General features: G+C 42.5%; 1 protein-coding gene across 1 annotated transcript; it reads right to left on the bottom strand.

The window, feature by feature from the left end:
• Positions 1–208: 208 nt before the first annotated feature.
• LOC137796740 (leucine-rich repeat neuronal protein 1-like) lies at positions 209–10,318 on the bottom strand. The gene is made up of 2 exons (XM_068594841.1): positions 9,941–10,318; positions 209–3,309 (listed from the first exon to the last, which is right to left on the bottom strand). The coding sequence occupies exon 2, from the start codon at positions 3,081–3,083 to the stop codon at positions 945–947; it is 2,139 nt and encodes a 712-aa protein (XP_068450942.1). The 5' UTR covers positions 3,084–3,309; positions 9,941–10,318; the 3' UTR covers positions 209–944.
• Between the last annotated feature and the right edge of the window lie 3,982 nt (positions 10,319–14,300).

Below are 14,300 nucleotides of genomic sequence, written 5' to 3'. Positions count from 1 at the left end.
TTAAGCTGACGGAGTATAGACTGTCAGTAAGGATGGTTCAGGGCGGTGAGCACTGACGATGCAAAGCTGACAGTTTTGGACTGAGATTAGTTTAAGTTCTTCAAAGACATGCAATAAGACTCCAACCAACAGCATGTAGGAGTGAGAGAGCCTGTTTGAAACTAAAATAATAGAATTGAAAAAAGACCAACGTTCTGCAAAAGCACCAAAAGGTATTTATTGTAACTTCTTCATCATACAGATTGCATGTGTAAATAATAAACTTAGTAATTAGCGAAAAAGTCTAGCAAAATAAGTGAGTAAATGGGGAAAGGGTCACAAAGTCACCTTAGTAAAAAGACTAAAAATGTTTTAGCAAACATTTATATTTCTAGCATTAACATCACATCAGCAAACTACAAACCTATTCTCTTGCAATTTAAATCAGAAAGTTAAAAGGTATAGTTGATACAACATTACTGCACAATTGCTAACATTCAGTTGACAGTTTAACAAGTCTAAACCCCACTGTCAGCTTTTAACTGAAGTTCATACAAACTCCATTATCTACCAGTGCACAACAGATTTTCTGTTTTACAAAACAGAGAAAGAAACACTGATTGCTACTAATGCTGCAAGAAGATCATCAGCACCTGCTGCTGGTATTATTCACCAAACAGAAAAAGTGTCAAAAATGCACCACGGAAACAAGAGCATAGCAACTAAGACCACCTGGAGGCTAAATACAGCTGCCATCATGGAAAGTTCAAAACAATTAAGTGATAGAAAGAATCAAACAAAGGCGATACGCTATACTAATAGAAATCATGTCCTTGATCGCTCTGCCTCTTATTAGCAAAGCTCAGAATACAAAAAAACATTTCCAACTTTGACTTTTGCACCAAAATAGCAAAAGTGTGTCTTTTGTGCTGCTGGAGAGGCAGCCAAGCCTCCAGACGGAGTCCTCACCACATGTAATAACTACGCGTTGTGTCCACAGGAGAGGGTTTTCCCTCTGCGGCGCCGTCTTTGTCCTTCTCCCCTTCAACCTCCCATAGGTTGATGAGCGGAGGGTAAAGCTCGTTCAGAGGAATAGAGGACGTCTTCATCATGTATTTTTTCAGAGAGTGGTGGTAGTTTTTTCTCTTCCATCTGCGAGCTATGTAGACGCCCACGGTGGCCAGGCTGAGGAAAACCAGCATTGTGGCCATGACAGCCAGCACAGCCGCACTCGGGTGCTGGTCTGTCAGGTCCAGGGCGAAGGTAGCGCCCCGTGTTGTCACATTGACACACGACTTGTGCGTCTGCAGGTGAACGTTGGAGACGGTGAGGCATACCTCATACTCCGTGGCAGGCTGAAGGTGTGTGAGGTTGTACTCGTGGACGTCGACAGGGACGCGAGCTGTGTAGGTGATGTGTGGGTTGTCAATCTTCATTGTGGCCGAGGCCCACTTCAGGTTGGAAGACATAACGTTAGAATTGATTTTCCAGGAGACCAGGACGGAGTGCGACTCGGTCTGCTTGACGTAGATTTTCATCACCTCGGCGCTGTCGAGCAGGGTGCCGTTTACACGGATGGTGGCGACCCGTGTGTCAGCTCCTTCTGTGTTCTGAGCCACGCAGGTGTAACGACCAGAATCCTCCACCTGAACATGAGACAGCCTCAGGGTCCCCTCATTGTTCAAGTGGTACCGCTCTGACAGAGAGTCTATTGTAATTTTGGACCCAAGAGGAGTGACCCAGTAGATCTCAGGCTCTGGTTCAGCCATAGCCCTGCAGTCGAGACTGATACTCATGCCCAGCTCAAGGTTCAAGTGGCTCTGGAAGGTATTGTGGGATATGAGAGGCAAACATTGCTCGGGGGACTCCAGCAGCCTTACCTCTCGAACCCGCTGGCCTTTGAATTCTGGTGGGGAGGTGCAAAGCATGGCCAGGGGCTCCATGAAGCGCACGGTGGTCCTATTAGAGCTCATCCACTGAATAACACAGTCGCAACGCAATGGGTTGCTATGCAGACTGATTTCTCGCAGGTTAGGCAACGCCTCCACAGTGTGTTGGTAAAGGGCAGTGAGGGCATTATTGTTGAGCATCAGGCTCTCCAAAGAGGACATGTCCCGAAAGGCAAACCTATGCACATAAGACAGCTTAGGGTTGTTGGTGGCCTCCAGCTTGGTCAGCTCTGGCAGGTTGTCTAGAGCATAGCGATCAATCGACACTAACTCCATCATATTGTTGATGCCCAGCTCCTTCAGACGTAACATGTTCCTGAAATCTCCTTCCTGGATTTTGTGAACTGGATTCTTGTTTAAATCCAAGAATTTCAAATTGTGAACTTTTTGAAGGGCCAGTTGAGGAATTCTGATTAGTTTGTTGTCATAGAAAGAAATGCTTTCAAGACTATCTAAGCCTACAAAAGCATTTGCTGGAACATCAGTGAGGTCCATGCCAGCCAAGACCAGACTCCTCAGGCTCCCGAGAGGCTTGAAGTTCATGTCTAGGAGGCCAATAACTGGATTCTCTCCGATCATGAGGATCTCAAGGTTAGGTGTTTCTTCAAACCAACGGCTGTCTATGACATGGAGTCTGTTGGAGTTCAGATGAAGGCGCAGCAGGCTGTGCATGCCTGCAAATGCCTGAGGGGAGATGGCACTAATCTGGTTGTGGTTGATGTAGAGTTCCTGGAGATTGGAGAGGTTTCCTAGGCAGTGGTCTGGCAGCTGGCTAATCTGGTTCTCCTCTAGATGCAGGGTGGTCAAGTGGTTCATGCTTGTGAGGCCCACGGCTTCCACGGTGCTGAAGTTGTTCTGGGATAGGTCCAACTCTGTCAAGTTGAACAGTGCCTCCAGCTCTCCACTAGTGCGAGAGATGGCGTTACTTTGGAGAAGTAACACCTGAGTATCCGTGGATAGGTTGGTCGGTATTTGCATGAGCCTCAAGTCATTGCAATCCACTGTGGTTGCCTCCTTGTAGGTCGACTGGGGGGTGAACCAAGGGCGGATCTCGCAAACACACAAATGTGGACATTCCTTGCCAAACACAGGTGCCAGTAACAATCCCATGCACAGCCAGAGTAGAGGAGGCCACGGCTGTGAACTGTGCGCCATCTTGTCTTGACAGCTCACAAAGCTTAGATAAGAGGCAGTGTTCTTGAGAAAGGCTTGAAGAGAACGTTCATGAGCATTAATTTTCTTCACTGCTTGCTTAATGCCGTTGGCATTTTCCACAGTGGAGATTTCTAATCCAGAAGAAAGGGCAGATGATCTTCTGGTCCAAACTTGACCTCCTCTGATTGTTTTGTTTGTTCTCACTTTCTCACCTTGAGGTTTGAGCCTAAAAAAAGAAAGCAAGTAAAATGTTAAAGCACGAATTAGATTAACAGAAAAAACAGCTGAATAGAGAATGTGAGAAAGTAAGACCAACATATTTGGTTTCCTCGTAAAGGTAACAAATGATGCAAGTGTCAGTTTTCCTCAGTGCCACCCCGCCGATATTTAAAGGACTAAGTTGACATGTCCAACAGGGCAGAATAAATCTGTCAAATTTGTCTTGTTGCCCTGCTCTCTCTCGTGTCGACATTCATTCCCTACCTTTTAATGAGCTCCTACGCAGCCAGAAAATAATAATACACTTGAGAAAGAGTTACTTCTGGAGTGAGGCCATGCATGCCAAAGAAACTACTTCACCATTCTGCTGTTCGCTTGGTCATTCTATGTTTCAGATGTTTCACTGTAAATATAACTGTAATTTGGATATTATTTGAGATGGTATAGTTGACATTAGCTCTGCGTCCCCGTGTTGTGTATCTGTCTCCTCAGAGATTACCAACATGTTTTGAGCTCTTGGGCTGGGTAGATTATCTTCATACCAGCTTGGTAGCAGTGATCCTCTTGAACGAGTGTGTGGCGTTGGCACAGCCGGCAGCTCTGGCTGTGAGCCCATTACACAACGGGCTTAATAAACAGCGAGTGTGTGCTCTTCACTGTTAATCACTCACTACTTATGATACAGGCCCGTGAGAAGCAGTCATACGTGTGAGATTTTAAAGGGCCAAAACTGCTGCTGATTCATGCACAACAGACTCTTCCAGGTTTGGTCAAAGTGAGACAAGCAGAGAGGAATTGGAGGGGACTGACGGCCCCCCGAATGAATTGTAATCTTTAACACTTGTGGTCTCATTTTTGTTGTTTTCATGACACCAACTCCCAGAAACGCCTAAAGTGATGAAAGGTACTGACTCAGTTTTCACAAGCAGATTTGATATCTCGAGCAGTGAGAATGAAGAATCAGTCAACAGTTTCTTTGAACAAACCCTTGAATATAACCGTGTATATTAAAGTTGTGTGATCAAAACAAATATGTATTGACTAAACATTCCTGTGTGTGCAGTGTAACTTTGTCGGTATTTGTGTGTGTGTGTGTGTGTGTGTGTGTGTGTGTGTGTGTGCGTGTGTGTGTGTGTGTGTAATTGTGTAATTGTGTAATTGTGAGTGATGAGCGAGCTGTCAAGTGTGCCAATTATTATAATAAACAACCAAAAGGAAGATACTTTTGGCTTTCTCTCACTCACAAAATGCCAGTGTTAACTTTCATTAAATCAACTCTCATTATATCCCATTATATCCTCATAAACATAGTGACATTGAGCATCTAGTGTGTGCGTGTGCGTTTGCGTTTGCGTTTGCGCACGTGCAACAGAAAAAATAGTTGGGTGTATTTTGTTTCACATAAAAACTGACAAGTTTCTCCAGTATTAACATAAAACAGATGTGTTTCCTATCCTTTTCATCTGTTCATGCCCTGCAATGTTAAAATATGTTTTTCTAGAGATTTGCCAGACAAGTGGCACTGCAGGCTAAACGCAGCTTGTCTCAAATACAATGAATGTGCAGAAGAAACTTTTTGACCATAACAGCTCATCCATGTGTTTTCTTTTCAGAGTAAAAACCCAGATGGTGTTTGCGATCAGGTGGCTGGTCTTTGCAATGACCCGATCACACTCAAAGTGATCTGATTCTCTCAGTGTGACTGAAGTGTGGCAGCAGGGACCGTCTCCTGGCTCTATTCATAGATCCTAACTGCTGAGCGTGTGGCTCCTCCTTCTGCCTTTAATCATCCATCATTCAGTTTCTCCAATAATCCATTCAAATGTCTTTCAATTAAACTACAATCTACCTTGCATTGGAATATATAGAGATTAACTTGGTGATACATTTGTCTGTCCTTTCTCTCTTCCCCCATGTGTTGTATTGCTCAGGTATTAAATTGGAGGAGGCAGGCAGAGTAATCACTGCTTTCATGCTGAGCCTATAAAACTCAGACACCTGGCACCAGGTTTCTGGCAGGCTGGCAGCACTACAGGGGTCTGCATCCGTTCCCACATTCCTCTCCCTGTATGTACGTGTTGACCTTTTTGACCCGAGGACGCTCTACTGAGCACATATGCTCTTTTTCACTGATAACTTTCTGCATAATCACTGCAGTATACAAGTTCATACTTACAAGCTGCCCAGTAGACCCACATACTACTGAATGTTGGCTTCAGACCAGCTCCACTGAAGAGGTTGGAGTTTAACCTATAGTCTGACCATTTGTATATAAATTACTCAGCCTGATTAAGCCTGTGCAAGCTATACTGACTTGTCTTTTAAATAGTTATGTTTTAGTGAAGACACATGTGTTTGATAGTATTGAGCATACAACTGGATAAATGAGATTTAGATTATACGGCACGAGTTGTGTGAGGGCTTGTAAGTGGATGTTTTAATATTGTTTTCCAGTTAAACATAATTACATTTGTTTTTCTTTGTTCGCCTTTAAGGCATGTTTCTTCAAATTCAAGGTAACTTGAGTTGAGTAATTGATACAATTGTAATTTCTTTTGTTTTTGTTAATCACATATTTGAACGACCTCAAATATGAATTGATTGTCCCAACTCATTCACAATTATGTTTTTAACCTTGAGTGTCATCTTTTTCAGTACAGTACAGCAACTCTGACTTAACAAATATGTAAAATCAAACACGCATACTAAAAATGCATTTAGTAGTGTGCGTGCGTGCGTGCGTGCGTGCGTGCGTGCGTGCTAGAAGGACTACATCATTTAGATCAAATAAGACACAATATTAATGTTATAAGGGCAAACAGTGGGAAATTGATTACTTTTTACATTAGCGCCCGTCCTACTCTTTAGTTAATCTATAACTGCTATAATAACGACTTCCTTATACTATACAAATACTTATTTTGTCGTGCTGTAAGGAATCCCTTCGGTGGGACAACACCTTTGTGAACTCTTGTTCTCTGGGATGCCACAGAGATCAGGTTTGGAATGAATTATCTCAAAGCAGGCCTGGACCAGTTGTGTGCCAGCACTTGTATCCTAATAATATATTGCTAAATTCTTGGCTAAAGTGGCTAGAGAGCAAAGTCACTGTCAGTAGCATAATTTAAAATGTACACATACATACATATGATACACTGCAGCCATCTCCCATCTCCATAATGCCAAAAAAATACACATTCAGTTTCTCTTCACATGCTGTGACATGAATGCATATGCAGACCACTGGAAGAAGGAAGAAAAAAATCCCTCAACAGCCTGGGATTATCCAGTTGACTGTCTGTCTGAATTGAAGCCTCCAGCAGGAGGGATTTATTCTCTTTGCTCACCCAATCTTTACGAGGCTTTAATCTAAGCACACTTTCCACATTTAAAACACACATTGTCTCCAAATACACACCTAGCTGATGTTTCCGCTGGGTTCTGTTACACCTTCAGAAGATGGCCCTGGGGCTTGCAATAAGACAGTGAGATGTAATTGTGGGACATAATGAGCTTAGTTTTCTTCATGCTAAGGCCTCATCAATCCAGTTATGAGACAGGATCTCTGCCCAATACAGGAAGCAATGGAGACAATAATTGTCACTTAAAAAACAGAGCTGCAGTGCAATGCAAGGACCATCCCTCTTTAGATCGGGGAAATGTAGGAGTTGGTGTGTGCAGATGGCAGTCATTGTTTTCAGAGAAATAATTTAAATAAAGAGGCTTTGCTTTATAGGGCTTGTTAAGATGATGCCTCTTAGGTTGGTTTGAGGACATTTCATTTTACTTGACTTTGCGCCTTCTCAGAGGTTAGATGCAATGCTGCTAATACTACATTTCACCATATGCCATGGTGCTGCCGGGAGGGACCCCACTGCATAATTTTTCATAGGAGCCTTTGGTTTTACCCCCTTTATTTCTAAGGCCCTTTTCACTGGGTGCAAAATGTAAGCAGTGTTTTTGAATCAGCAGCCGCACAACAGGCTCTTAGACATGCCATCCCCATAGCAACGGCTATGCCATGGGCATGTCTGTTTCATAACCAAATGAGAAGACATGAGTAGAGCTATCAGTGTCATCAGGCAGCTTTCGGAACATGTGGGAACTGCTACTGGTGTGAAAACACATAACACAACATGAACACAATCATATCATGCACATATGCTCAAAAAAACTGTATCAGCATACACCACACTGTAATAATGTATTTTTCTAGATCCCTACACTTAAGCGTTAGTATTTCTATACAATCAGTTTCCACTCTGAGCTATCATGTGGTGCTGTGAAGCTGAGTGGTGCTGCCTGATGGTTTCTCCATGTCCCCACTGTGCTGGCCTGCCTCAGAGACATCCTGTTCCTGCTCCATTAGTATGCAAGCGTCTCACTTCACATCACACAGTGCTCCGTTGCAGCTGCTGATGGCAGAGGTGTAGAGTCGAGGAGGAGTTGGATGCAAGTCCACTCAGTCAGAGAGGCGAGAGAAAGTAAGGAGGGAGAGGCTGGAGAGCTCTGCTACCTCTAATTGGAAGGCCACTGGAGGAAACTGGTGAACTGAAAACGCAACAGGGCTGAAGGTACAATGAGAAAATTCAAAAAGAAATGTGCTGCATACTTTTACAATGTCTCTTCAGACTGCGCTCAGGTTAAAAAGTCGCAGCATGGCAAATTGTCTCTGCATTCCTGTTTACTGCGAATCCATACGGCCGCTTTATTTCCCTGTGGAGCTGAGATGGCTCTTGACACAATTTTTCGGCGCTGGTGCTCAGTTGTTTCTCTCTCCTTATGCCCTGATCCTCCCCCTCCACTTTGTCTATCCTTACATTTGCAATGTTGGTGAAAAGCCAATTTGTTGTCATTGTAACATTGATCAATCACACAGATGGGGCAGGTCTCTAATCTCAGGGGAATCACTATTTGTAACAACGCAGAGGTCACGGAAGATTTACTTGCACAGTTCAAACTAGCTTTAAAACCAAACAAGATCGTGTCATTAATAATCATATTAAAATGCATAAATGGGAATGTATTTTTCCCAGGTGTTTGTTCAACTTAACTTTTATATTTTATGATCACATCCAAAAACATTAAAGTTTTGTTCTCCCCGTCTATCTAATATAAGTTTATTTTTAGTTAATGGCTGATAAGTATGATAGAACAGCTGACTCAGTCATAACATCTTGACTAAACCTTACAATGGCCCCTCGTGTCTCCATGTTCCCCTTTAGCTCACGCTCACAAAGGGAGAAGGTCAAGCCGTTGCACCCTTGTCTCCACAGCTGTGGGAACCCCAGCACCAACACATGCTGCAGAGTTAGGCCCCGTGGCTCACAATGGCTCGAACCCAAACACGCACAGACACACCAAGACGTGTCTTTGTTTTGGAAGGTTCTCACACTCCTCATTACCAGCTGAGGAGATACGTCACTATGCCTGGTGAAGGTGGGGGGAAAGTACCACGGCCTTCTATACATATCATTGGCTCATTGGGGTGACATCTGGATCAATTGTCTGCTTTTACTCCCAAGACAAAGTATAGTGGTTTCCAGAAAATAAGCGTGCAATTCATGCAGTGCCTAATTTTCTTCCTTTCCTAATCAAACATACGTGATAACCTATCCACAGTGTACTGATATTAGTGATTCTTTATGGTGTTGGTGGTTTCAGTAACAGGTGCAACTGCAGCAGCTGAAACAACAGAACCCATTGACAAAGGTGACCCTAACAATGCACACTCCCCCTGCTTTCTTAAACTTCTGAGCAGAAACCCTGAAACCCATGTCTTACTTTTCTGTGTCTTCAATTCAGAGACATCTGCCAATTTCCTGAGTCTATGCAAATAGCTTTGATGGAGGGCATTACCCCATGCTCAGCTGTTTCAGCAGCACTGAAGAGTGATGCTGCAGTTTGTGTAAATGTTACACTTTACTGTTAGTTGAACCTGGTGTTACGGTGCAGTGAAATATCAGGACTGCTGGCAAGACTGCAGTTTTCATAATGAGCCCTTCAGAGACTCAGAGTTTACATGAATGCCTGCTTTTCATGGCTATAAGTAAAGTATGAGCAGAGGATGTCTCTAAATGTTATCACAGGATTGCGGTGCACAGATTTGGTCATGTTCTGTTTAGGTTTCCTTTAAGCATCCGTTTTTCATAAATTGTCTTGACTTCCTAATAATGACATACTGTGTAAAGATTCACCGCAAAGCACAGTGTCCTTGCAGATCTAATACTTCTATACATTTTATTGATAATACTGACCCGACGCACACAGATACATGTTGAGAATACATCCATAAATATGCTCAACTTTTAAGATCGATCTTGTGTTTTTATAAAATATTTGTTTGTTGAAGCTATGTAACACTACCTTTTCTCTTTGCGGAGATACCACGCGCTGCAAGAGGACCCACGCCATGGAGAACGAACCCGTTATTGTTCCTTATTTCATCTTTGTTGATCGGCGCATTTTTTACAACGTAAAAATGATGACTTCATCTTTTGCGAGTTCAATGCTCTTGTTGTGACCGGACTGATATGCCCCCTTTTTTCCCGAGCAGGAATGGAAGAACAGATCAATTGATATATTTAATGGACATATGTATCGACATTTAAACGGATGCGTAAACTCATTGCTCTCACCTCTGAAGCGCTGTATCCTCCTGCTGCAGGCTACTGTATCTGACCCATGCAGCATCCGCAGCTCCAAGACGAATATTATGTTTCAGAACGAAACAACCAGCCTTATAAACGAGAACAAATCTTATCTGTGAAAAACAGCCCCTCGGTTGGAAATATTTGCTCTGATCTCCAGCGCCGTAGACACGCTGATACTTCAGAAGTGGAAAAGCTGCATGCGGCGCGCAGTGACGAGCAGCTGCCTGGTGCAGGTCAGCTCGACTGAAACGCGTCTGACACCAACAGCGGTGCCCAAATAGGCAACCTCGCCATATGTTCTGACATCATCACAAACCATGGGAACAAAAAAAAAGTCCCACCCTATCGGCCACGAGCTGCGAATTTGATGTCGGATGTGGATGTGCTGGAGGAGGCAGCACGCAGCCCACTGCACCGATGAGATCTCATTGTTTCAACGCGTCTGTTGCTGACCTCTTTAATTGAGATGGCTTTCAAGTGAAATGTATTCATCAGTTAGGAAAAGGCTGGCTTGAGGGGAGGACATCACAAGACTTATTGGGGCCACGGACACAGTTGATATACATTTAATGACGTGCTAATTAATAATTTATAATAATTATGATAATGAAATGGACTTTAAAGTGGATATTGTGAGTCAATCGCACTCTATATATCTCTCTCTCACACACACACACACACACACACACACACACACACACACACACACACACACACACACACACACACACACACACACACACATGCACACAGGAGTCATGTTGAAAGGGAGAAGTATTTTCTCTCTGAAGTGTCACTTGTTTGGATTCTTCCTCTCACCCCTCCACCCCCCCCCCAATCCACCACCATACACACACACACACACACACACACACACACACACACACACACACACACACACACACACACACACACACCATCCACCATCCGTCCCCCCCCCTCTCTAAGGGGAGCAGTGAAAATGACAACGTTTCATCACTTGCTGTTTGAGCTGCGGCTTTGGGAGCTGCCTGACAGGTTCATCATCCACAGCTACAAGAAGAGATGTGATCGTATCTGTGTTGAGACTAGAAAGTGTACCAGGCAGATCATGCCACTTGCATTGTTTGGCTGTTCATATTGGAATTTAACAGAATCAGAATTAGCATTATTGGCCAAGTATGCACAAACAAGACATTTCACCCATTTTCAGCATCTTTTATAATATTAACACACAGAAATAAATAACTACAACACAGCTTAACTGTTACGCAATTGTAAACAGAACTAATTAAAAAAGTAATAATGAATAAATGAATATAGGCTTGATGATATAAGTCAAGATGTATGTACTGTATACAGTGTGTGGGATTTATAGTTTAAATGTATCTATTAAGAAACAGAATGTGCATTCAAAATTAAAATTATAATATATAAAGGCAGCAGTGTTTGTCATTGCACTATTTTTCTCCTCATACGCTGCAGGTGCATGATGGTCCACAAAAAGTCCTTCAGTGTTTGAGAAATGTATCCAGAAAACTATGAAGCTGGAACACATTTATGCAGTCGCCCCATTAATGAAATTCATGAAGAATAAACACAGCTTTATGCATTTAGCCTAAAGGTTACTTCTGAACACAAACAACTAAACATTACAAGTTCAGTAAAATAGACTGCAGGCAGCTGAGAGTGAGAGAGCGTTTTGTAGGCAACAGTAACTGATTCATTTCTATTTTTGATTGTTTATAACAGTAAATGTACTAAATGCTCAGTATTGCACAACATTTAGTAGGACCAGTCTGTAATGAATGCTAGTGTTTAACTACAAATGCAAAACATGTTATTGTAGCCTTCTGCACTATAGTCTGACATGATTTTTACACAGAGTTAAAAAAAAGAAAAAAAGAAAAGAAAAGTGAAACATACTTAAAACCACCTGTCAGAAGAATTTATATTTTAGAATATTTTGGGCGTTTGAGATTATGGTTATCTGATTTTAAATGTTTTACTACTTTCAGATTCAGGATTTAGTGCCGACCGACAGCATGGGGAAGATGTTAAGCGAAGCCTTTCTGAATACAAACACATCAGTGAAACGTAATTCGTTTTGCTGGAGGCCAGCTGGAACTTTTCGGGATCCACAAACTGCCCCGTGGGAGCCCGTTGTATCGTTCTGCCGCCACAGAAAGCTCAAAGTGGATTCAGCAGTCGCCCGACGTGTCCGGTGCAACCGGCAGATCATAATGTCTCACCATCAACCTGTAGTGCTTGTGGTGCGGTTGCTACGGCAACCGCTTCCTCCCAGGAAAGGCGACGCGGCGCATCCACCGGTTTATTAGATCTCTGATCACACGGCTCGCTCCACATGGCCGTCTGGGAGAAGCAGTCACACAGAAACGCCCCCCGCTTTACCTTCTTATCATCTTGCTGCATTGCACTGAGAACACTCGGCGTCAGTTCTCTTCTTAGTGCTCGTTATCCCTCATTGATGGCAGCATGGAGGAGCTGGTTTGCTAACCAAACAGGTTCGATTTCTTCATGTATTAGGATATATTTTTCTTTTGATGATTTTTAGTTTAGTCTAATTATTTGTAGTTGTTGTCTATAGGTTTACTTAGTCTTTAGATGGTTTATCGTTTTATTCATTGGGTAATGCTGTGGGCCGCATTAGAAGGGTTGAGGAGTGAATATATGAAGGTTGGAAGAAAATAACGAGTAGGAAAAAACACACACAGGCATGTGACGCTACCATCTCTACCAGATGCATTTGTTCACCCACTGTTTATGTGGAATATGTTCAATAATGTCAGAGCAGAAGAGGACAGAGAGTTTTGAATTATTTTTATTTTATTTGAATAAATCTGAATTTAACTGGCATTAATATGAACAGCTTGATGATGTCTACAGCTGTCGTCAAGATGTCTGCCTCTGACCATGGAGCGCATTTGCCACGTTGTTGTGACATTATGTCACTAGCACGCCATTTCTGGTACCTTCACTATACCGTCTGCCAGTCTACAGCAAACACTGCTGATAAACTGCAGATGTTGTGTCACTTTCACACACACACACACACACACACACACACACACACACACACACACACACACACACACACATGCATGTGTGTATATAATACATTGATACATGACAAACACTGTTACTCACAAAGTTCCAATTTGATTTCAGTTCCCTTTTCCCTAACCTAGTAGCATGTTTGTCATGTCTGTTAAATAAAGCATCCTAACGCGTGGACACAGAAACAGAAACACTGTACGATATGAAGCCGAACACAACAACAGCACAAACTACAGCCTCAGAAAATCCCCTCTGAGTTGAGTCAGCACCAGGCTCAACACAAATTGAACATTATGAGCTTTACTGTGTGATGTTATTGCAGGGCTGTTGTATTGGATTGCAATGGAGTGTACAGGTGGTACTTATATTGTTTTCCATTTAGCTTTCACTTGTCGTAGGAAGAAAGAGTTTGATATTTTGGGGAATACACTTATTGAATTTCTTGCCAAGAGATGAGAAGATCGATGTTTATCTCATGTCAGTAACGAAGCTACACACAGGAAACGCTAAGCAAAAGTCCTGAAAACAGCTTGTCTTCCTCTTTCCACATGTAACACGATCTGCTTATCAGCTCCTCAAAAGCTCATTAACTAACGTGTTATATCTCATGTGATTGACAACAATTTGTGGTATCTGCAGGTTGTATAACTCACAGTGAGGCTGCCAGGAAAGCAGTAAGGACTCCATTAAATAGTCTCGCTAAAATTCCCCCGTAAAACCAACATTTTTAATTTTTACACTTTTTTGCAGTATTTTCTGTATGCAAGAAAATAAGTGTTAATTAATGATCTTTAAAAAGGGCTGGTAGGCCAACTTTTTAACTTTCGGACACAGCCAGGCCAGCTGTTTTCACCTGTTTCCAGTCTTTATGTTAAGCTAAGCTAACCGTCCCTTAGCTGTAATTCATATTTATAAATCATATGTGATATGTAGAACTCTTTTAATCTAACTTCTGGCAAGAAAGGGAATCAGCATATTTCCGAAACGTGCAACTATTTTCTACAGTATTTTCTTCCACATCCCTCTCATATGATTCCTTGGCAAGCTTCCTTCCCTGGCATAGAAAAATGTATAAGATGGTGAGATGTGTTTTATGATTCGTCTAATTAAACAGACATATTCTGAACAATACTCAGCTGCAGAAGACAAAGAGGTTCATGAGGTTGAACTTTAAATTGGTGCAAACAGTGGTGACAGTCAGAGGGATTTGAACCAGGATGATCCATATACTGTACATATGCATCTACATATATACATTTCTATGTGTTAACTGAGTCAGTGAGGCTGT

This window comes from Clinocottus analis, unplaced genomic scaffold (genome assembly GCF_023055335.1).
Source record: "Clinocottus analis isolate CAN_PGR_092001 unplaced genomic scaffold, fCliAna1.0.p SCAF_3, whole genome shotgun sequence".
In the NCBI taxonomy this organism is placed as follows: Eukaryota; Metazoa; Chordata; class Actinopteri; order Perciformes; family Cottidae; genus Clinocottus; species Clinocottus analis.
Note: the sequence above shows the minus strand (reverse complement) of the source record. Positions and strands in the feature narration are given on the sequence as shown.